Below are 24292 nucleotides of genomic sequence, written 5' to 3'. Positions count from 1 at the left end.
TGGGGTCAGTTCAGATGGATGCTGGAACCCCCTGAGCTTGGTGGAAATTCAGGGAAATTATCTGAGTTCATGAATATAATTTAAACTAGGTCAGTAAAATGGCACTGAACTCAGGGCAGAAGCTCCAGTTCAAAATCATAATCAAGTAATTTAATCTGAAATCACTTCCAATTAAATAACAGTAAATCCAAAGAATTCCAGTTGGATTCTCTGATTCTAATTGAGTCTCCAATTCCAATGGAATCCAAAGGGATTTAAATGGCTCGTTTTGAATTCCCACTTCTGAGACACTGCCAGAGGAAGGCTGGAAAACACAATGGGAGCATTACACAAAATGTTCTCAAAGAAAGGGACACAGAAAAATGCAAAATCCCAGAATGGGTCAGGCTGGAAATGAGCACTGATAATCACCTGTCAGGATGAGCTGGATCCAGGAGGAACAGCAGGGGACAATGACCATCCTGGGACTCCACTGGGCTGAATTTAATGCAACCAAAGCTGGGTATAAAGATTTTGTGTTCCCACAGCTGCCTCACCTCCAGGTTAACCCCAGACACAACAAATCTCTGTAAGAAATGTGTATTTTTGATGCAAACACATCCCTGGGAGCACAAAGGCACCTGGGAGGACGTGTCCTCATTGCTGGGTACCTGTGCCCAGGTGCCATGAGCACTCAGGACCCATCCTTTTGGCTGGAGGCTCACCAGGGAGATTTTAGGTGATTCTCAGGGATCGAGACCTCCCATTTCAAATCTCTGACATTTCACACTTCCAGTTCAGCCGTGAGCCTGTAAAGTCATCGAAGAAAGTGAAAATCAGCACCAAAATGAGCAGGAATAGGTGCAATTTCCCTCAGCCTCAGCAATGCCCCTGCTCTCAGTTAACTCAACTCTTGAGCAACTTTTTGTCTCTGACCATTCCTAAATCGGTTCCTTACAACATCAAAACTGATTTTCTTCCAACTTATCTGATAGAGTTAAAAGAAAACACCCTGGCAATGCCACTGCATCACAAGGGAGGCTTTGATCATGTGGGGCTGCCAACACACCTTGAAGTGTGTAAAACACATCTGACTTGGCTGATTGCATCTGCCTCTTCCCATTAAGTGTCCCTGCGAGGAGCCACCCTCGGGGAAGGGGCACCAAGGGGATAAATGACCTGGCCTTGGCTTCCTGGGCACTCCTGGAGGTTTTTCCTAGGAGGAACTTTAGGACTTTGTGACCCAGCTCAGGTAAAAATGCATTTCTGCATTTTGGAAAGAACACAGGAAGCTCCCAACATTAAAAATCCTCTTTGGGTGCTCATGTAAACTCCAGGGTAGCAGGTCCATGAGGGGGATCCAGAATTCCACTGCAGTGCTGGGGATTCATCCCTCCCATGCCCTGCAAAGGCTCTCCCAGCTAAAACCAGCTCTAACCCAGGCAGAGCACAGATCTGAAAGACTCAGATTAGGGGAGCAGATATGAGTGAGAGACACACTGCTGATGAAATGCTGACACTTCAACTCAATCCCTGTGTCTCAGGAACCAACTTCTGATTAAAAAAGAAAAGTAACCCATGTGCATCAGTGTTTTATTTCCTGCTAATGGTTCAAGCCTTCTCCCAGTTCTCCTCTGCAGCACAAACACCAAGGCCACCCCATCCCCTGCCCTCTGGGAATGGGATTCTGCCTTTGTAGGTTATCAGGGCTGGGGGAGGAAGCACGGGAGAAGAAGGCTGGGGTGTCGTGCAGAGGATTCTCATTAATTTTGGAAGGAGTTATAAAAAGTGAGCTTGAAAGTCTGTCCTAAAGAGGAGGATTCAGCTGATTGAGAACTCATCTGCTTCTATCTCTTGGCTAATCGTGAATGCTGCTTCTGCTGTGTCACTTCAAAGGCCCAGCACAGCTGGGAGGGTTTTCATCAAAGCTCCTGCATGTCTGGGGGAGGTTTTCCCCCCCATGAATATACATCACTGGAGGCTCCTTTTCCCAGCTTTTCCCATGCCTCTCTCTGATTGATCCTCATTTCATTCAGATGAGCTCTTCCTCTCTGGATGGCTAAAGGGCAAGAGACAGCTCTCTCCAGAGCTTTCCCACTCTCCTGGATGCCTCTCCGAAAGATTTTCCTCTCATCAGAGTGGGGGAGGGAGGGAGCTGTTCAGACAAGAGATTGAGCCTTTAAATTAAATTCTTGTCATCTGAGGGCTGGGCCTGATAGCAGCGGGGGTGGGAAGAGCATTCTCCCAGTATCAGGATTCTGGCCAGAGCCTGCTGTGGTGTAAATGTGCCATGGACTGATCTCAGCACTCCTGTCATCAAAACTCTGAGCTCTCAGAGGTGCCAGGCAGCAGCTTGGTGGTGACAGCAGCCTCATGCCCTGTGTGGCTGCCCTGGGGACCACGTGGGGCTGGAATTGCTCAATTCTCTTTTTTTTTTTTCAGTGGGGATGGAGGGCCGGGCAGCTGGGAGGAATTTCAAGCACTCAGCCACCCTCAGCCAGGCTGGGATTTCACAAGAGCCCAGACCCTGGGTGCTCCCAGCACGTGCAGAGGGGTGGAAATCTGGGCCCCTCCGGATCTGGGATGGGAGCTCACCCCTCCTGGAAATTCTGGGCCTGGTGCCACTTGGTTACAGCACGTCTGGCTGCTGGCTGGGGGCCAGGCAGAGCAGCCTCGGCTGGGCTCGGCTCAGCTCAGCTCAGCTCAGCTCTCTGCCCTCCACCCTGCAATTGCTGTTCCCCAGGGCCACAGTGACCCCAGCACTGGCAGGTCAGGACACTGCACGTGTGTTCTACAGCCTGGCAAGGCTGGTCCTCGGTGATGGGAATGTGATGTTCCTTTTAAAAATTGCTCTAGATCTCTGTGCAGTGCCTTATGACACTCAGAAAAGTGAGATGATGTGAGATTGTCAGAGATTATCCATGGCTGGCTGTCCAGTGAGATCTTTCCTCATTCCAGAGGAACCCTCAGCAGTTTCACACTTGTGTCCCTACAGTTTCCTCTCAGCTCAGAGTCCCTTAAACCCCATCCTGGACCTTAACCAGGAAGGTCAAACCAGGTCCCCAAGGATATGTCACCCTCATGGGGACCCTTCCAGCACCATAACCTCTCCTGGCACCTGTAAATCCTGTCTTGTTCCCTCCACTGCAAGCTCCTCTGCAGGGGCATTCAAGGCTGGGTCAGTTGTGGTGTTTTATGGGATCAGGACCTTCCTCCCCCCCAGCCAGAGATGGGATTTTCCCTCTCCAGTCCCAGAATAGTTAATAGGATTGTGAATGGTTTATCACTTCTTTCACTGGGGTGTGTGGCTGGATTCACTTTGACACAAGCCCCTTTCTGAATTGCAAGTTGGCAACAATAAAAGGGAGAAGTCTTTAATTAGTTATCTGGCTAATTAAGTTCTACAGCACTGCATAGCTTTGGCATCCAAATATTGCAATGCAAAACATTGCAAACATTCAAAGACTTCCCACCCCACCAGGAAGCTGCTGCCACTGGTGGTTGTGGGGGAAAAGCATCTCCCAGGCTTGGCCTGGAAATCCTCCCTGGGCTCCCTGCACATCCTCCTCTGCAGGTAACTCACCTGCTCCTGCTGGTGTGCAAGTTAGAGACACACAACATTCCCCAGGTTATTATGGAATCATGGAATCCTTAAGGATGGAAAAGGTCTTTTAAGGTTGTCATTGACCCCACACTGTCACCATGTTCCCCACTCCACCATGTCCCCAAGTGCCACATCCACACCATTTCTGAACACTTCCAGGGATGGTGACTCCACCTCTTCCCTGGGAGCCTGTTCCAATGCTTTACATCCCTTTCAGTGCAGAAGTCTTCATTAATATCCAATCTAAAACTCCTCTGTGCAACTTGAAGCCGTTTCCTCTTGTCCTGTCACTTATTCCCTGGGAGAAGAGACTGGAACCACCTCACTGTCCCCTCCTGTCAGGGAGTTGTGGGGAGTGAGAAGGTCCCCCCGAGCCTCCTCTTCTCCAGGCTGAGCTCTCCCAGCTCCCTCAGCCTCTCCTGGTGCTCTGTTCCCTTTTCTGGACACTCCAGCTCCGTGCCTCCTTCCCTGTGTGTGCACTCACTCTGGCAAAATCCATGCAAGACAAAATTTATCTCCTTCTAGTGAGGGCTGTGCAGAGATTCACAGTCCAGCATTCCAGCACCCCCTGTCCTGAGCCACGACAGAAATCCCAGGGAGCAGAGTGACATCAGATGCCCCGGGCAGGAGATGCTCCCAAAGCTCAGAATGCTGTGGGATGACCCCAGGATCACGCTGTGGCTCAGGGAGTACCAGAGGCTGTTTTAAGCCTCTCTCTGTTGGAACTTGCAGGGTCCCCAGCAGTTTTCCCACGCTGCTGGGGGGGAGTGGGGGTTTCGGGAGGCTCGGTGCCCCCGGGCAGTTCCCGTGGGGCTGGATCTGCTCCCTGTGGCCAAGCACGTGTTCCCCTGGCTGTGCTCCACAGTTTCGCCGGGGCTGCGTGTCCAGGCAGGCTCCCCGGCTGCTGCAGCCCCCGGGAAAGGGGAGGGGAGGGAAGGGAAGGGAAGGGAAGGGAAGGGAAGGGAAGGGAAGGGAAGGGAAGGGAAGGGAAGGGAAGGGAAGGGAAGGGAAGGGAAGGGAAGGGAAGGGAAGGGAAGGGAAGGGAAGGGAAAGGTTTCAGGGAAAGCAAGAGAAGCAGCCTGGAACAGGTGATCAGCTGGAGCCCACTGGCTCATCCACACATCCCAGGGAAAGTCTGTCCGTGATCAAGCCAGGATCCAAACTTGTCTCCTTTGTTGTAGTTTGGATTTAAAGTGAGACCTATTTGACTGCTGGATTTCATTGATTAGTGGTAGAAAAGGATTCTGCTCACTGAACTCAACCAGGAGCCCACTTTGCTCTTCTCCTGTGCCAGTCTCTGATCTGGGAATCAGCTGCACTTCCAGAGGTGCTGCCTTTGCTCAAGAGTTGTGCCTTCAATGTTCCCCAGACACCTCCAGGATTCCAGATTCCATGTTTGCACACCTCAGATTGCATCCAAAAAGCTGCAGGTCCTGGCCAAGGTAAACTGGAGCCAGCTCAGAGCTGCAGCACCAGGAACTGCTGCTGCAAAGGGTGCAGGGTCCTCCCAGCATCCCCTAAATGGGACCCAAATACTGTCCCATAAATCCTGACCTGCGGGGTCCAGGGGTCCCTGCAGGATTCCCTGTATTCTCCTCACCTTTAGGAACAGACTGTTAAATGTACACACTCTTTGAGTCATGGCCAGCTTCAGCTCCTGTGCACAGGCAAAGCCCTGAGTTCCTGTAAAAGCCTCCCTCAGAAGAAAAAATAAAAGAGATGAAATGATTCATAGCATTTGTATGGGGAACAAAATTTATGGGTTTGTTTTTGCTTTTGCTTTTCATTTTAAGTCTTTTCAGATTCAGTTTAAAAAACAAACCAAGCCCATTCTCTTCCCTTCCTCCTGGTGACAGGTTGCCCAGATGCCTGTCTGGGTCAGGGGGACGCTGCTGTATTTTGTTTTACCATCTGGCATCACCCAGCTCTGCAGATTTTTTAACCTTTTAATTCTCAGTAGAGTTTCATCCTTTGCTAATCTCATCATTTCCCCATGTTTGCTTTGTGAACCTTCCAGAATAATTCCCCTGAAATCCAACCATCAGCAGCCTATGTGTCAGGGCTGGTCCTGAGCAGGAAGAGGAAGAAAATTCCCCTGCTGAGCCACAGAAGATCAAGTGCCACATTCAAAATCAGAACTAAACCTCCAACAAAGATTTCCCAGGGCTAGAGAAGAAGGTTGAGGTTCCCTGAAGCCAGGATGGGGCTGCTGGAGCTGCTGGAGGTGGCAGTGTCAGGCTGTCCCTGGAATCTGTCTCCTCCTGCCAGGGCGGGGGCAGTTCCCACCCTGGGAGTTCCTGGATGGCTCCGATGGTTCCAGGAACCCAAAAGAGCCAGGGGAAGGAAGGGAGGGCTGGGCACAGGAACTGCCAAAGTTGTTCTCTCAGTGCAAGAAGCTCAGGACAGGAGAGAAAACCAGTGACTTTTGCATTGTTTGAAAACTTTCTGCTCTTCCTCTAGGAGTCCTTGAAAATCAGAATGTTCTCCCCCAAAATTACCAGAGAAAATTTTAGAACTGAGCGAGGTTTCACTTTCAGTCTCAGAATGTGTCTTTTTTTTTATTTTGGGTGCTAAGGAATATTTTCTCATGCTCATTCACCTGCTGCACTTCTGGATCAGAGGTTTCCCATGGTGCCATCAGTATCAGGAATTCCCTGTTACAATTTTTAATCTGTTTTTTCCTCCCTGGGCTCAGTCTCCCTCCCCAGCTCCCAGCTTGCAGCACACACAGCTCTGCCAGAACAGCTCCAGGGTGGGCTGAGAGCAAAGGGAAGGGGTGACAACACTTGGTGCTGCCTTTTGCTGCCAAAGGTTTCACAAAACCCCAGCACAGCCCCAGCTGTGCCTTCCTCACACTGGATTTCCTCCTCAGGGAGGGCAGGTACCCACAGCCTGACTCAGGGGAGGCTGCAGGGTTTGCTCTCCTGTGCTGAATCATCTGCTGCACACAGGGAGGGACGAGGTGGAAAATGGGGGGAGTCCCCTCGGTGTCACAGAGTGGGGGGTGGCTGAGCCATTGTGCCATGGAGTGACAGCCCCATCCCAAATCACAGCATCACACAGTGATGCCGGATGGAAAAAGCCACCGTGGGGTCAGGCAGGGTCACACTAGAGCACACTGCACAGGGTTGTGTCCAGCTGGTTCGGGGATAAGAATATTTGAATATTTATGTTCCATAGGAGTAAACCAGTGGGAGAACACAGGCCCAGCATGATTTGCCCAAGGATAAATTCTGTTATCAGTCCTCAGCACCATCCCTGTATCCTAAAGACATCCCAGGACTCCAGAGCAGGGTCCCAGAGCACTGATGGGTCCTGTCACACACAGTCCTGCTCCTGCCAGCACCTGATCCCTTCCTGGCCACCAGCCAGAGACAGAGCAGAGCAGAACTTGGGGTGGGCTGTGCCCCCCGTGCCATGAGAGGATGCTCCGGGAATCACCCGGGGCCGCTGCTCAGCGGATCCCAAAGCTTTCAGGCGGTGTGGCTTTGGAGAAAAGCGCCTTTTGTTTGACAGGCAGCGACACCTCGTGGCACCGGCCACCCCACAGCTCCTCCCGGGACAGCGACAGCGACAGCTCCTCCTGCGACAGTGACAGCTCCTCCTGTGACAGTGACAGCTCTCCCGACAGTGACAGCGACAGTGACAGCTCTCCCGACAGTGACAGCTCCTCCTGTGACAGTGACAGCGACAGCGACAGTGACAGTGACAGCTCTCCCGACAGTGACAGCTCCTCCTGTGACAGTGACAGCTCCTGTGACAGTGACAGCTCCTCCTGTGACAGTGACAGCTCCTGTGACAGTGACAGCTCTCTCGACAGTGACAGCGACAGCTCCTCCTGTGACAGTGACAGCTCTCCCGACAGTGACAGCTCCTCCTGTGACAGTGACAGCGACAGCGACAGTGACAGTGACAGCTCTCCCGACAGCCGCACATCGGGGCAGCTTTGCCAGAGGGTCCGGGGGAGCCCAGAGCTCAGCGCAGGTGTTCACAGGAAACGATGATGATGATGATGATGATGATGATGATGATGATGATGATGATGATGATGATGATGATGATGATGACGATGTTAAGATTCACCTCATGTGAACGCTCACTAAAATTCGCAGTCACCTCAGGGAGGAGCTGCCCCGGGCTCTCAGCCCGCTCCCGGTCCTGTCCAGGCTGCTGCAAGAGCCGTGGGGTGCTTGTGGCTCTGCACTTTGGGTGCTGAAGGGGAATAAACCCTCCAGACCCTTCATTTCGCTGTTTTCATTAGAGAGGACAACAATTCTTTTTTTCACAAGAAAGAGAAACTCCATAAAATTTAAATGAAATTAAATGGATGTAGTAGAAACAGAAACCCGTGGTAAGAAGAAATGGAGATTTTTGGAGGCAATTGTGACTTTGACCCAGAACCCGACACTCCCAGGCTCCAGGGTACAAAGGGCTGTGTGTGCTGGGCTGGGAGAGTTTTCCACCTGGGGAAGACCTGGGAAAATCCCTTTTGTTTCAGCTGCTGTAACTCTCCTGTGTGGTAACTCCACTGATCCATCCCTGCTGCTGGCACAGGCCTGGGGCTGCCTGTGATGGGAAGGCAGGAGAGCTCAAAAGCAAAACAATGACTGAGCCAGGGATTTCCTCCTCCTCCTGCAGTGGCACAGCCATTCCAAGCACACACCTGGGCACACCTGGCAGCGTGGCAGAGAGATCCAGGTCTTTTCATGTGCCCACACTGGCAGGGGGCAGATCCTGTCCTATCTCTGCACTTTACTCCCCAAGCTGTAAAGTGGAGTTATTCCCTAACTTCCAAAAAACCATTGTGCTAACATAAACTAAGAGGAAATCTTAGATCTCCTGTAAACACCAGAGTCTGCAATCTCACTGTTTTTATTGTTGCTAGGTTATTAATAGCTCTCTCCTGCACTAAAAGCTTATTTAAGTTCTAATATTTCACAGCCACGCAGTAAGTACCAAAGGTCAGAGTTTCACCGAGGTGTCTCCCCGGATGAGCAGCTCTTCCCCTGTGCAGGGCTCAGCTGGAGGGTGCAATACTGCAACCTTTACCTCTCCTTTCCCCCAAAGCCTCTCACACCTGCTCCTCTCCCAGTCACACATGCAGGGCTGGACCAGGAAGTGAGGCAGGGCGCATGTGTGCAGCTCCTGAACTGCCTAACCCTCTGGAATTCACACAGGAAACACGGTGAGAATGGATCAAGGAGAGACACTTATGACAAGTGGGAAATTCTGCTTTGCCACGAGTGGCTGGAGGGTGGGAGCCCTGATGGCTCTGTGCCTTCTGCAGCAGGCTCGAGGTACGTGCACACCTCAGTGCTACTTTTCCTTTCACTAAATGGCTTTGTTGGTAGGAGGAGAGAGAAATTTTAATCAGTTGAAATGGGATATTCCATGGTAAAGAAGCCACAGTTTAAAATCTGTCTGTGGAAGGTGTCTTGTTGAGGGCTAGTGATGGACATAGTGATGTGCTGGGAAAAATAGAGGCAGGAAAATGTACAGGACAAACCTGCAGCTCTGAATTGTTGGTAGGATCTGCCCTGGGAGGATTGGGATTGAATGACAAGTGTGGGACAGCCGTGTCTGTCCAGAGAGGCAGAATCAGTGAAATGCAGTCAGACTATGGGGAAAGCCACTTGAAATTATAAAATAGATTGTTCATATAAATGTCAGTCCTAATTCTAAAAGCTGTTGAGAGGAAGATGCTTTCTGAGAGATGAGGAAACCATTGCATCACACCTGCTTCCAGAGCCCATTTCCAGCCTTTAATGAACAGCTCTGCCTCAAATTTTGACACCACCTTAGTGAGAACCAAGTGGTACTTCCTATCCCCAAAGATATTTTTAAATCATTCACATAATTTCCCCTTTTGATCAGGTCATGTTCAACTCCTCCCTCCTCAAAATGTGACCCTGCTGTCAAGGGATTTTGCCATGATTTTGACCTGGGCTCCAGGGGAAGGCTCCCCCCCAGATGTGACCTACACTGTGAGGTATGAAAGGTAAGAGCTCCCAAACCACGTCTGATCAAAGTGGTGACACTGCTGGGCCTCTCTCCTGATTAATGACTGTCCTAATGACCAGTGACCTTGCACCAGACTAAACATGATCCGTCTGGGAAGTGTTCCAAACTCTGAGCACCGTTTGCTCACCACCCTCCCAAACCCTTCCTTCTCTTGCTCTAGAAATCGCAGCAGCACGTGTTGAATATTTTGGTGTGGTTGTTCCTTTCAGCCAGGATCGCCTGGACAAATGGATGAAGGTTCCTGATTGCAAAAACATCCCCAGATCCTTTTGTAATCTGACCTGTGCCCTCCCCAACCTCTACGTTAAAGTGCGGGCTCGGGTGAAAGCGCTTTGGGGACGGTCCCAGTCGCCCTGGGTGAAATCCCAGTTCAAGGATTACTACTCAGACGGTGAGTGCCTGCCAGGTGACAGCCTGGATGGAAGGACATTCCCATAGACGGGTAGACCACACCCCACAGGTATCCAGGAGCTTTGTGCGTGGCAGAGATCTGAGTGAGCACGAACAGCAGCGAGCTGGGATCATTTGCGGATGAATTTTGTAGCAAGTGTCAGGATTTGTTCATCAGCTGAACAGAGTGGTTTCAAGCTCTGTGGGGTGTTTTAGATAAAAGAGGTGTCCTTTGCCTCCCTCTTATCACGAGATAACAGCTGGAAGTGAGGAAAGTGTCACTGCTGGGGAGGTAAGAGCCAAGCAAGCCCCAGCCTCACATCTCTCTCCATTGCAGTGGAACTGGCTCCCCCCGTGCTGAGCTTGAACGTCAGGGAGAATTCCATTCATGTGAGTGTCTCCTTCCCTCTGCCCACCTGCGTGGAGAACCTCACCTGGAAGTATGACTTGAACCTCTGGGAAGCAGGATCTGAAGATAAGGTCAGTAAAAGTGGCTCTTTTTAGATGAAATGGAGGAACTGAAAGAGTTTCAAAGTTCTGGGCAGGGAGGGAAGGACTGGATCCAGGTCTGGAGGAAATGAACCAGCCAAACCTGAGCTAAACCAAAGCCAGAGACAAAAAGTAGAAGTGTGTGTGTGCATCCTTATTTTTTTTTGGTAGTTCCCTATTTTTATCAGGAAGGGGAGGCTACACTGCAGTCAGTCAAAAGCTCTGAGGTTTAAAACAATCCAGGTGCCACTGGCAGCATTCCCTGGCACAGCAGAGCCCAGCACAGCTGGAATTCCCACCCTGGATCCATGGGCTAAAGTGATCCAGAAAGAGCAGCTCAATAATGAAAGAATCATCTCTCCAATCCTCTGCTTGTGTCTCAACAGAAGAAATATGAAGGTTACTTCAGGAAGGACACAGTGACCATCAACACCACTGCTCTGAGGGGCAATTACTGCTTCAGTGCCAGGGCTCTCTATGAAAGCATCAACTTGAAGCACAGTGAATTCTCCCAGCCTGTGTGTGTGCTATTAAAGCACAAAGGTATGGCCCTCCTCAGGAAAGGATGTGGGAGACATCCAGTGGGATGAGGGCAAGGCAAAGATTTCCACTAAAATCAGGTTTTCACCACACAAAAAAAAAAAAAGCTTCCTGTTAAAGGGACTGGTTGGATTTTCTGGTGAACAGTTCCTGCTTTCAGTAGAAATATTTTCATTGAAAAAAGCCAACCCTGAAATGTTTTCTGAAAACCTTGAATATTGTATGTCAGTGTAGAGCCCATAATTCCTATAAAAATACCACTCACAAGAGATTATTTCTGTCTTTTTCAGCACTGGACTGGAGGTTTCCACTTCTGGTTGTGATCCTTCTGTTTGTCCCCCCCATCTTTGTGGCCAGTCCCTTCATCTGCTGCCTGGTGAAACACGAGGCCAAGCAGAGGAAGATGCCTCAGGTTTTGGTATGGCCCAAATTCTGAATCTCCTGACTCAGAGTCTTGCTGGTTTTCAGAGGGTAACTGGGGAGGAGTGGGGGGTTCTTCACTTCTCAGTTTTACATTTGTAATTCCCATTTTTGCAATAATCTTTCTTACATCCAAGCTTTTCTTCTGAAAGCATCACAGGCTCAGTGTCTCATTCCTTCTCCCTGGCAGGATTTCTCTCAATTTAAAGCTGCTGGACCAACCTTCCACTTGGAGCTCAGTGAAAAGGAATTCTGCAGTGATGATCTGAACTGCACAGAGAAGCCAGTGCCTCAAAGGAGGACAAACAGAGCTTTAGGAGGACAGCACCTGCCATGGATGGCTTCTTTCCCATCATCTTCAGAGGATGAGGATGAGGAGGAAGAAGACAGCAGCACTTTGATCCCATACCATGCAATGGCAAAGAGACATCTCAGCTGTCAGGCAGCCCCAGCAGCCCTAGGGGAAACCAGCTTGGATTCAGGATCAGGATCTGTGGACAGGGGATCTGTGCTTGACCTCAGAGCCCTGGGCTTCACTCTCTTTGCAGAGAGGCAGGGTCAGGTGGACACCTCAGGGTCCCAGGAGGAGACATCCCTTTATCTCTGTTCCTCCTTGGGAAGGATATCCCTCACTGATGTGAGATTCCCAGGTGCCAGTGAGCATGGACTCATGGAAACAGGGATCCATGGAAACATGGAGGATGGGAACAGGGATGAGAGGCTGGGAATGAGCCCCCTTCAGCCCCTGCTGGGGGAGGATTGTGCTGAACCCCATGAGCAGCACCCACACAGGAAGGCTCCTCAATTCTCCAGGGATTACCAGAAATCCATCGTGGATCTGCAGCTCCACATGGGCTCCACATCCCAGCCCAGAGAGGATCCCAGCAGGCAGCTCCTCATCCCCCTGTGGACACTGCAGCTGGCAGAGGATGAGGGCATTGCCAGTGACTGTGGCAGTGACACTTTTACAGAAGGGACACCACCCGAGTCCACAGTGCTGAGTGATGCTTTTGAGACATCAAATACAGAGGAAAAATATTATCCAAAGCTGCAATTCTCAGGCTACGAGCACTCACATTACTTGGGAAGGATCTAAAGCACCCAGCAGGTCTGGGGAGTGCCTGGAAAATGCTGGAGAGCTCCAGATATCCAAGCAAGGATCCTTGAACGAGGACAAAAAACTGATGTCTGGCCTATCCAGGCAATGGCTTTAGGGACACAAAAAAGTGCATTTTATTGCTAAGTCACCTCTGGACTGTCAATGTCCCTCTGATAAGGTGTTCAGGCTCTGGCACAGCCAGGGCTGAGGGAGGCAGGGACATCTCTGAGGGACCACCCAGCAAAAGGCACTGCCTGGGGGTCACCTGAGACTCCAGAACAAGGGAATTGCTGCATGTGGGCCATGAAAGGCAAAAGCACAACCCAGCCCTGGGTGGGACCATCAGCTGGGGCCTGAAAATGCAGTGTTGTGCCTGCACGTGGATTTGGAGCAGATTTGGAACTGCTTTGTGTCACCTTTGCTTCCCTCTAAGTGCAGAGCTTGAGTGGAAGTTCCTTACAGAGATATTCAGCAAGATCTGGTTTTTGTGGGATGAAAAGTTCTCCACCTCATCCTGCAGAATCACCTTCTATGTTCCAACAGAGGGAACCGAAGCCAAAGGGTGCAGCATGTTTGTTTATTTATTTTTTATTTTATACTTATTGAAGCTGAAATTCTTCCTGCTGTGCAGAATGTCTGAAAGCAATAATATTTTGATAGAAATCTCCATGTGTACGTGGTTATTTTTTTTCCTGAGCTACAAAGGGGGACTGCAGCTTATCCTGAAAAAAACATTACCTTTAAAACAGGACCCTATCCTGGGCTGGAGTGGAATTCTGAGACTTCCCAGCCAGGTCACTCTGGAAAACCAGGACTGAACAAAGAATCACAGAATGGTTTGGGTGGGAAGGGACCCTGAATTCATCCAGTGCCATGGCAGGGACATTTCCACTGTCCCAGGTTATCCCAGCCCCAATGTCCAGCCTGGCCTTGGGCACTGCCAGGGATGCAGGGGCAGCCACAGCTGTGCCAGCCCTGCCCACCCTGCCAGGGAAGGATTTCAGTGCAGTATCTAATCTGCATCTCCTCTCTAGCAGTTACAGCCATCACCTTTGTCCCATCCCTTCATGCCCTTAGAAAGGCTCTTTATACTCCAGGATCAAAAGGAGTCTTTGTGTGAAGGACTCACAGGAAAGCAAAGCAGTAACAGAAAGAGGGAAACACTCCCCAGCCATTCTGTGCAGTCAGGAAGAGGGCTCAGATGAGAGGAGGGTGTTGATGTATGAGAGCTGAAATCTTTTGAGAATCAGGGAAAAAAGAAGTAAGGTGTGGTAGGAGGGACTGGGAACTCCTTTGCCCAAGCTGTACTAATTAAAGTTCTGAATTAAAGTCAAAAGGGGAGGTGGGGGAAAGGATTCACCAGCGGGACTATTCCTTTGTCCTCTGCAGCGTCCTTAGGTACATCCTGCATTGTTATCCCTCCAGTTCATTTGGAAAGACACAGATGATCCAGATATAATCACCACCCAATTTCTTGTGCAATCAAGGAAAATCCCCCAGGCTTTGACTTACAGGAAGTGCTGAAGTTGTGTAACCTCTACAAAATGATTTTGACATGTCCCAGCTCTGCCAACAGAGCCTGGGATCAGTTCTTGTCTTGTCCAGGAGACTGAGGGACAGGCTGCAGGCCAGGTGAGCTGGACAGGTGGTGGCAGCATCCAACTCCTCATTTTCTTTCAGCAGGGCTTGAGAGCTGTTTTCCTGGGCAGAAGGGTCAGTCATGGCCAGAGCACAGAGCTCCCTCTCCCAGAGCAGCTGGTCCAGGTCTTAGCACAGCATCAGGGAATCATTTCCTTAGGAAAAGACCCTGGAGATCATCGAGTCCTGCTGTGAAGCCACCCTGTCCCCAGGTGCCACATCCACACATGGAGGGTTCACACCCAGCACTCACCAGGTTTGCTGCAGTTCCCACACACTGGGAGGAAATCAAAAGTTGGAGAGAGTTTGGAAGATAAAACCCAAATTTTAAACTTGAAAGTCGAGTTTTGGACATCTTCAGGTCCCCAAAGATTCAGAGAGGGCTATTCAAAAGGTGACACCTTGCTAGAAATAAGAGCAGAGGTAAAGTTTGAAGTTCTGTTCTCAGAATTGAGGTGCACACCGAGGTCGCTCAGCTCTGCCCATCACAGCAGGAGCGTGAGGCAGTGACGTGAGGGAAGGGAAAATGGAAATACTTTTAGCAGGATGTTCAGGAAACACCCTAACAAACACTTGTGCTTAATTAGACACTGGTGGATAGGTGTGTCTGCTCTAACAAACCCGAGGCCTCTGCCCTTGTCCAGGTGAGCTGAGAATGACAAAGGGGCAGTGATGCACCATGGCAGGGCTGGAAGCACAGCCAAGCAGGGCAGGGAACAGAAACAGCAGCAGGAACAGGAAATCCACGGATGAGGAGGGAAGCAGAAGGGGTTTGTCAATTCTGTGACGTTTGGCCACAAGGATGGAGCAGTGAAATCAACGTTCAGCTCCAGAAGCACACAGGGTTTGTCTTTTTGAAAACCTAACAACACCCTAAAGACTGAACACATTATGGAAAAGGGACTGTACCCCTTTCTTGGTGTCCAAACAAACTCCCAGTTCCCATCACGTGGATTCAGTAACAGAACTTTACACTGTAAACAGCCACAAAAATAAACACTGAAGGTGTACAATGGCCTCTGTAAAAAGCTGTGGGACAGCAGGTGCTCCTCCTGTGGAAAGGCCACCACTGTTCTACCTCTTTCCCACATCAGGTGAGGGAAGCTGGTGGTGTAGAGCCAGGGCAGAGCTGAGGAGCCCCTGCTCAGCCCAGGCTGCAGCAGGACATGTGCTGATCCTTCAGTTCCCATCCAAGGTCAGCAGAAACAACAGACGAGCATAAAACCCAGTGCTCTGGCTGACTTTCATTTTCAGATAGTATTCAGGAGTATTTTTTAAGGAAATAGGTGCATTGCTTGCAGCAGGTATCAAACCAAGCAGGTGCACTAAGATTTAATGTCTACAGTTGTAACAAGCTCAAGTTACACGACCAGAAGAGCAAACCTCAAACCCCAGGAACCTCAGGGAGGGCTTTCAGGCAGGAAGCTCTCACCAAAAAGGTATTTGGCTCTTTTTCAGGAGCTGGGGATTTTCTCAGCCTCTGGCTCGTGCACCTTTGAACAGTCAGGTGTGACTGAGGGGAGAGGTGCTCCTGCTGTCACTCTCACCTGGGTCACACATGCGCAGGGCTCCGAGCAGCTCAGAGCCCAGCGAGGGCAGCACAGCAGCTCTGCTCTGTTACTGAGCAACAAATCCAACCTGGCCTGGCAAGAAAGAATTCAGCTCTTGGAAAAGGTGATTCACCTGCACACAGGAGCCACTGCCTGCTCTCACAGCCCGGGCTGCAGAGTTCTTCATGAAGCCACTGCTGATCGTCCTGGCTGGAGTTTCAGTGGTCGGTAAGTGCTGAGCTCTCCTCTGCTCTGGCTGGTTGTGGTGTTTCTGTTTGATCCTGGAGCCTGCACTCAATCCTGGCTCCTGAATGATCACCTAGAGAACGAGCTGTTGTCTTTCTGTGCCGATCTCTCCTTGTAGTAACTCCCATGTGTGGCTGGAATGCTCGGCACTGACGGCTTAGGAGGGAGAGGAAAAGATTCCTTCACTTCCACGGGTTTGTCACTGTGCAAAACCCAAATCCTACCGGAGTGAAGGAAATTCATTGGTATCAGGGGGCTTTGGAGTTTCCTCGTGTCTTAAGCAAAGGCACAAATGAAGACAAGAACAGTCCTGATTTTAAAAGAGGCACAAACAAATAATGTAACCTTAAAACGAGGGAGTTGTCATAGAGTGGTTGGATTGGAAGGGACTTCAAGCTCATCTCATCCCACCCAGGGACCTTCCACTGTCCCAGGGTCCTCCAAGCCCTGTCCAGCCTGGCCTTGGACACTTCCCGGGATGGGGCAGCCACAGCTGCTCTGGGCACCCCGTGCAGGGCCTCCCTACCCTCCCAGGGAACAATTTCTCCCTGATATCTCATCTGTATCTACCCTCTAAAAGCCATTTAATCCTACTCCAGATGTGACAAGCTCAGTGCTGGGTGAATGAAGGATAAACTTGCTCTTTGCAGACAGCAGCTTTTCAGCTTCCAGCCTTGTCATTCATTCCTCTGCTCGTGTCTGGGATCCTTCCCTGTGCAGCTCCTCAGCCCAAGGGAATGTCACCTTGGGAAATATCCTGGTTTTCCCCTGCCCACACTTGGATGTGCTGGTGTTATGCTGCTTTGCATAGCAGTGTCCTAGCATGGATAAATGTGGGAAGAGAGAGATTTCCTACTCCTGATAAGCTCGGGGGATTTGTGACTCAGTTTTCAGGGTGCTCAGACAGAGAATCCCATTCCTTCACACCCACATTGCTGAGGCTGGAATGAGCAGAGGCAAATGTGGAGCTGCAGATGAAGTCAGGACAAAATGTGGAGCAGCCAGCAGCTCATTTCAGCACCACTTCCCTGCCCAAATGCCACACACAGGATGAGAGGGGACCTGTGCCTTCCTGCCTGACCCTCCTCCATTCAGCCAGAGTTTGGACTGCTCACACTCAGCTCTGGTCCATGTGGGGAAAGTTTGGAGCGAGGATCCAGGTGGGATTCAGTCTCTGTTCTATGAGATCTTGTCCAAGTCACCTCCAATCCCAGTGCTCAGTTTGCCCATCTGTGCTATTTTCATTTGCTCATTCCATTTTTTCACATTGTTCACTGCAGGCTGAAGCTCTCACATGCCCCAGGTGTTTATCAGTGCCACAACCAAGAGCTGAATAATGTAGAAATGATTTACCTTTGAGGGTCTGCCTGTAATTTGAACGGAGAGTTTATAAATCCTGAAGTTAGAAACTCTTGTGGATAAGCCTTGGGAAAATTTTGCAGTGTGATAAATTTTTTTTCTCGTGATAAGACAGAGACAAAATCCTCGAGGGCTTTTCTGTAGGGCCACAGTGGGATCCTGCTGCCCAGGGACACGTTTGCAGGGCCAGGTGACATTGGTGCCCCAAAGGCAGAGCTGCTGTCCCCAGGAAGAGGAGCAGGGCTCAGAAAGGAGGGAGCTGCCTGAGTTGTTTGCTGTCACCCTGGCACACCCAGGCCAGAGTCCAGACATGGGGTGTCACTCTGTACGGGCAGGTTCCATCCAATAACACCTGCAGCACCACAGGGGAAGGGAACAACTTCTTCAGGGAGGTGACACTGAGCGCTGCAGGTCACTTCCTTGAGCAGGAGCAGAAATAAGAGACATTCACAGATGTGATTCTGGGCTGGAAAACAGGTTATTGGTCTTATTTTACCACTCATTTAATGGCTCTTGAAGAAACTCGACGAGAAAATTCAAGAATTCTCTTTCTGACTCGAATTTTTGAGGTTTTTCTGTAAAAACTCCTGACCTACATTTCTTTGGGATGAATCAAGAGTGTGATGTGAACACAGTTTGAAGTATTGTTCTGCTCTAGCTCCCTCTTTTGAGCCCAGCTTTAGCAAAATACCACAGGATCCATTTTCATTCTGAGATGTCAGAAAATGCTTTTTTAATACCATTTTCTCTGCTCCTTCAGGAATTGTGACTGCAGAGAGATCATCATGTCTGAAACGTGCAGCATTTTCTTCCACAAACTTTGAGAACATCCTGACGTGGGAAACAGAGGCAGAAATTCCCCCTGGCACTGTGTTTGATGTGCAGTACAAACAGTATGTGAAATTTGCTTCTTTTGGGCTGTTCTCTGGGGTCTCAGAGACAGAAGAGCCAAGAGACAAAAGTTGATTTTGCTGTTTCTCCTGCCTGTATTATGGCTCTTCTTGCAGGATTATTCAAAGTGGGAGATGATGCTCATTTAAACAAATATTTTACATCTTGGGTTGCTCTGCTCCATTACTCCTCTTACCATCAGCAGCTTCCTTCTGTCTGTTCCATTTTCCTCCAGTCCCGTTCAACCAAACAACCCCAAACCTTTGTTTTGATCTCAGGTATGGAGACAAATCCTGGCTCAGCAAGCGTGAGTGCCAGAGCATCACCCAGCTCTTCTGCAACCTCAGCAGGGAGACAGAGAACTTCAGGGAGCATTTCTATGGCAGGGTGAGGGCCAGGGGCTGCTCCTCCAGCTGGGTGCGCTCCGAGAGGTTCGAGCCCCGCAAAGAGAGTAGGTACCACCAGAAACCCTCCCTCCTGGGCCACCAACCCTCCCTCCTGGGCCACCAACCCTCCCTCCTGGGCCACCAAACTTCCCTCCTGGGCCACCAATCCTCCCTCCTGGGCCACCAACCCTCCCTCCTGGGCCACCAATCCTCCTTCCTGGGCCACCAATCCTCCCTCCTGGGCCACCAACCCTCCCTCCTCGGCCACCAACCCTCCCTCCTCGGCCACCAACCCTCCCTCCTGGGCACCAATCTTCCTTCCTGGGACCACCAACCCTCCTTCCTGGGTCCTCTGCACCACAAATCCTCCTTCCTGGGTCCTTCAGGGCAGCATTTCCTCACATTTCAGTCTTACAAGGCCCTGTGTTTGGTGGGGGGGAGTGAAGGGTTGCAGATTTGGGATTTTGGGCAAGGATGTAAATGAGAAATGGGCAGGGCCTCAGCTGAGATCTGAGCCTAAAGTGGGATCAGAGGAGAAAGGAAAAGCCAGGTGTGATGGAAGGGAGAGCTGCTGGTGTGAGGAATAAAGAAATGAGTAAGGGACATGATGGGCAACCTGAGGAGTCCCAGGGGCTGTGAAATGGGAACATTGGGATGAGCATCCATTCCAATGGATATTTCATGTGCCAACCCCAAAGTGAGCCCCACTGCAGCCTTTGGGGGCCTTATTGGCTCTGTGGCTAAAATTTCCCCACTGAAAAATCACCAAGAATAATCCAAGGTGGCATCAGCAGCCAATGGCTGTGAAGAGCCTTCAGACCTTTGCAGTAAAAAAGCTGTGAAAATTTGGATTAAAGCCCTTTGCAGTGCTGGGTGTGGTGTGTGACTGTCAGCAGAGGAAAGTGCAGGCACCAAACAAAGCTCTGTAAATCTGGTGTAGGATGGGAACTGGGATTTGGGCAGCTCTCACCTGAGTGGATTTCACCCCTCACACACAGATGAAGGAGGAAATCCTGCACAGGGACAGGGAACATGAGCTGGAAAAGCCTGGGATGAGAATTCCTGGGGACAAACACTGGAAAGGAACAGAACCCCAAAACCACCTCTGTCTCCAACATGACCCCTGCCGTGCTCACACAGCTCAGACACTTTTGTACAAACAGAAATATCCATTTGCTCATAACCAGATGTTATTAGCACAGCTGACCCTGCCTGCTCTGCCTTTCCCAGCCATTATAGGGGCCCCACAAGTGGAACACATTCCCTTTGTACGCTCCATAAAATTCCTGATCCGCCCTCCCCTCACGCCCCTGCGGGGTGAGGATGGCCAGCAGCTCACTGTGGAGGACATTTACAGCAAATTCGGGGCCGTGGATTATCACCTGACAATATTCAACCAGAGGACACAGCAGCAGGTAAAGCACAAGCCTGGGATGTTGTAAATCCCATTGCAGATGAGCTGGAGAAGGATCTCGGTTTGCACAGCATGGGGGAGATTTCTGAGGTACAAGGGAAAAAGTCTTGGAGCCTTTGGCTCTCAGGATAACAGGAGCTTTAAGATTTCTTTTTAAATTCTGGGGAAAAAAGGACTTTCCCAGAGTACTGGATAAGTAGCAAAAAAGTAAAACCATGGGTGACTAAAAATTACTTCAGAAACTGAAGTACAAAATTAAATACAGAAATAATAGAAAACAAAATAATATAAATATGATTCAGAAAAAATAGAGTTCCATAAATATAGAATAATTAGAGCCCTATAAGACCTCATTAGTAAATAATATTTTATGCTGAATTTTGCAATCTGAATTGAAGAAAATGTAATCTTTCCCAAATACAGATTTTATCTTTCTTTTCAGTGGACAAAGAATGAGCACAGCAAAGAATTTGAAGTTTCCAACTTGGACCCAGACACTGAATACAATGGGACAGTTTATATGTGTCTGCTGCAGAGAAGGAGCAAACCTCAAGTGTTTTGGGTCAAAACTCTGGCAGGTGAGGCTGTTAACTCTGCTGGAAGCTGAAAAATCCAGCTGGGATATTGGATACACAAAATGCATTGATTTTCAGCACTGAAGGTTTTAATAATTTAAAAATTCATTCCTATGAGACTAAACCTGTGCCATCACTGAGCTAACTGTGGTATTTTTCTAATCCAGTTTTTTTTTCACTTTTTCTTTCCCCAGACAAGACGTGGGTTCTCTACTGCTTGGTGGCCCTGGCGTTCTGTGCTGGGCTGGTTTTTGCTGCCAGTGCTTATGTGATCTACAAATACATCAAACAGCACAGTGCCCAGCCCAGGGCCTTGGTGAGTGCCCTGCAGCTCAGAAATCACACCATCACTCACCCCTGCCTGGGGCTGGAGGGACTGAAAGGTCATTTAGTGCATGCCCTGCTCTGGGTTCCACACCTGCCACTGTCCCAGGTGGCTCCAAACCCTGCCAGGGATCCCTGCTCTGTGCCAGGCCCTCAGCACTCTCTGAGTAAAGCATTTCTCCCCAAAATCCAATGTAAGCCCACCCTCCCTCATTTAAAGGGTTGATTTAAAAGCTTGGTTTGGCAATCACTGCAGATTATTGATACTTTAGGGTGCCCCAAACTGAGCCCCTTGGGTTAGGCTGCTAAACCTGAGACATCCCAAATCCCAAATTTCCCTTGAAACCCTGGGATTCTCACCTATCCCTCATCTCCCACAGCAAGAATTGGGTTTTCATGCTAATGAGCTCAAGGATTTTCATGCTAATTCCATGCTGCAGGGCTTAGGTCAAATATTGCAAAAGCAAAAGCAGATTTTCTTCCTCATATTTCAAGACTGCTCAGTGGACATACAATGAGAAATGTCTGTATTCCTGTGAATGGCCATTCTCCAGGGAAAAAAAAGCAGAGTTCTTTTGTCAGCAGAGCAGATCCCTGGTGGTTGTTACTGGCTTTTACTGACACTTTCTATAAGGAAAACGTTAGAATAACTGAAGCAAACCTTCAACGTCACCACTTCTTGTTAATAATTGGTGCTTTTTTGTCTTTTCCACCAGGACTTCGGAGGGATTCCATCGTTCCAGCCTCTCACACTGACAGTGGAGCACATCATAAAACCCCTCAGCTTATCCAAACCTTCCCTTTCCATCCCTGAAGTGCAGCTGGCCCAGATGAGCCAACATCTGGACTGGGCCCTGGAGCCACCAGTGTCCTTCTGTCCCTACCAGCAGCAGGCAGATGTTCCAACATTGAGGCTGCCCCCTCAGGATATCCCAGCTCCGAGTGTTTATGCCCCTCAGAGGGCTGAGCAGAGCATTCCTGGCAGCTCCAGCCTGGCCCTGACCTATGGGCTGTGTGTGGAGGGCTCAGAGCACGAGCAGAGCTCACAGCAGGACCAAAGGCTGCAGGAAATTCCTCCGGATCGTTCCGTGGATGGAAAACTCCAAACCCAGGGGTTGGGAAAGAGCTGCAGCCACCGGGATTACAAAGAGCAGCCCCTGTGGAAGAGCAGGGACAGACTGGAGTCGGTTGTGATCCAGGGGAGCCCTGGGCACACCCAGCTGCTGCTGCAGAGCGAGGGGCTGGAAAAGGCAGAGTGTGTGTCCCAACTGTCCCTGGCTTTGCTGCAACAGGGAGGATGCTACAGACAACAGGCAGAGCTGCCCCTGCTGCTGTCTGCAGGGAAAGCTGCCCCACACTGCGGCCCAGAGGAGGAACTGCTGGCACCTCTGTCAGCAGCCCTGCTTCTCTCAGTCCGGACTGGGAATGATTTCCTTGGAGAGAAGCACGTGGAGCAGTGGGGGCTGCCAGAGTCATCCCCACATCCTGCAAACAAAGGGCAGCTCCCAGAGACTGCAGCCACGGAAATGTTCCCGGCAGCAAAGGAGCTGAGCTGCACAGAACTGAGCCTGTCCCCGGGCCAGGACACAGACACTCCCCTCACCATGCTCTTCAAAGATTTGGACTTGAAAGTGCAGTGGGATGAGGAGGACAGCACAGAATTTTATTAGGATGCCTTAATGGTATTAAAATCCAGATGATGTTTTCTTGCCTGAAACAGAAGCAATGCAAAACTACAGCTGATCCTGGCTGTATTAACAGAGCTCAGGGCTCTCACTGTTCCATTGTGGAGTTTGGTGCCTTTACTGATAGAATTACTCCTTGTTACACTGCAATACTGGACCTTTGCACTTAAACAACAGGGCTGTATTTCTTGCATATTCTCAAATTTATTAGGGATTGGATTAGTTTAAAGATGTTAAGATTCAGTTTCCAATCCCAGGTTCAGTTTACTGAAAATTTAGCAACATTCACAACAGAAACTGTGTTTGCTCTTTACCAACACCAAAAACCGAGGGCTAAGATGTACCCTCCCTCTGGAGAAATTCAGGTATGCAAACCTAAATGTACCACGGTACAGTAAAAGAAGTAAATAGCTCCTGGTTTTCTACCCTTGGATAAAGGACTTGGACAAGAATATTCCACTTTCCTGGAATGGACTTTGCCTTTAAAGGAGTCCTTGAAACTGTGTAACAGCTCCTGATGCAGCAGTTCTGTGAAATATGTCCCTGTTCCCTGTGGTTTTTAATACTTGTACAAAGATAAAGCCTTTTTTAATACCTGTACAAAGATAAAGCCTTTTTCATCTCTGCAGCAGATTAATGAAGCCTTGGCCCAGTTCTGAGATTTCTCAACTGCTGCTCCTTTCTTCTCTGCAATAGTCACACATTCCCTTCCTGCCCTGAGATCCAGGGATGAAACACCTGGGATCACATTCCAGGCATGCAGGGATGTGAGGATTTGCAGCACTCCCAGTTCTACTCCCAGTATCAATTTATCCCAATTTATCCATGCACTCAGTAATCCACAAAGGAGACCAGCAAGGTCTGGAGCTCTTCCTCTCACCCCTCACTGCCCATGAGGAACCTGCTCCATGTTCCTGGTGCATCCTCCAGAGCTGCCATCACCATTTTCTGGGAGTCAAAATCCTTGGAGCACTTGGACCTCCACCAAAAGCAAGCTAAATTCTAATTCAGGGGCCAGAGGAGGTGATTATTTTTCAGAGAAAAGCACAGTTCAGCCTGTTTATTTCCACTGCTGTGGTGAAAAAATGTGTCTGAGGACATTGGTTTTAGAGAAGTGAAAGCATTTACAGGAATAAGCAAAGTTTGTCTGGTATGGGGAAGTATTTACTCAAAGAGACCAATGCTGAGCAGAGGTAAAATTCAGCTGTTCCCACTCCAAGTGCACTTGGGGGTTTTCTCATCCCAGGAAAGCTGAAGCTAAAGGCTAAATTCCACTTGCTTTGGGGTGATTGTGCAAATAAGCCATAGGTTCAGGAAGTGAAGATTTTTGATGATTCAACCCAGCATTAAAGAAATAGTCTTAGAAACTTTACAGGCCAAGGTTCAGCTCTGAGTTCCAGCACCAACAACTGACGAAGGACCAGAGCCCTGTGAGGCCAAAAGGTGAAAATTCCAAGTGTGGTGAAGAAGTGCCAGGGTATCAAAGACTGAAATACGTGCATGGCTTGGGCAGTGAGCAGCAGGACATTTCCAGGGAGTTCCCTCCATACCATTCACCACCAAAGGGTTTGTGGAATGTCCTTTGATCTGTTTCCTCTACTCTGTGCCCCAAAAAACAACACCCAGAGAAATGCTGCAGCTCCTGGAGTTGTTCTCAAGGACTGGGAGACCCCTGGGGTAAC

General features: G+C 49.7%; 2 protein-coding genes across 2 annotated transcripts; both read left to right on the top strand.

Moving 5' to 3' along the window:
- Positions 1–8724: 8724 nt before the first annotated feature.
- Positions 8725–13199, top strand: IFNLR1 (interferon lambda receptor 1). The gene is made up of 7 exons (XM_014885567.2): positions 8725–8880; positions 9458–9581; positions 9814–9995; positions 10332–10474; positions 10870–11026; positions 11314–11441; positions 11634–13199. The coding sequence occupies exons 1-7, from the start codon at positions 8775–8777 to the stop codon at positions 12537–12539; spliced, it is 1746 nt and encodes a 581-aa protein (XP_014741053.2). The 5' UTR covers positions 8725–8774; the 3' UTR covers positions 12540–13199.
- Positions 13200–15722: 2523 nt separating this feature from the next.
- On the top strand, positions 15723–23047 carry IL22RA1 (interleukin 22 receptor subunit alpha 1). Its single transcript, XM_014885565.2, has 7 exons — positions 15723–15958; positions 18096–18228; positions 18505–18677; positions 19843–20027; positions 20469–20604; positions 20796–20917; positions 21642–23047. Exons 1-7 carry the CDS (start codon positions 15916–15918, stop codon positions 22593–22595), a joined length of 1746 nt encoding a protein of 581 aa, XP_014741051.2. The 5' UTR covers positions 15723–15915; the 3' UTR covers positions 22596–23047.
- Positions 23048–24292: the final 1245 nt, after the last annotated feature.

The sequence above is a fragment of the Sturnus vulgaris genome, chromosome 24, assembly GCF_052056855.1.
Source record: "Sturnus vulgaris isolate bStuVul1 chromosome 24, bStuVul1.hap1, whole genome shotgun sequence".
NCBI classification, from domain to species: domain Eukaryota; kingdom Metazoa; phylum Chordata; class Aves; order Passeriformes; family Sturnidae; genus Sturnus; species Sturnus vulgaris.
The sequence above is the reverse complement of the archived record's forward strand: the minus strand, read 5'-3'. Positions and strand labels throughout refer to the sequence as shown.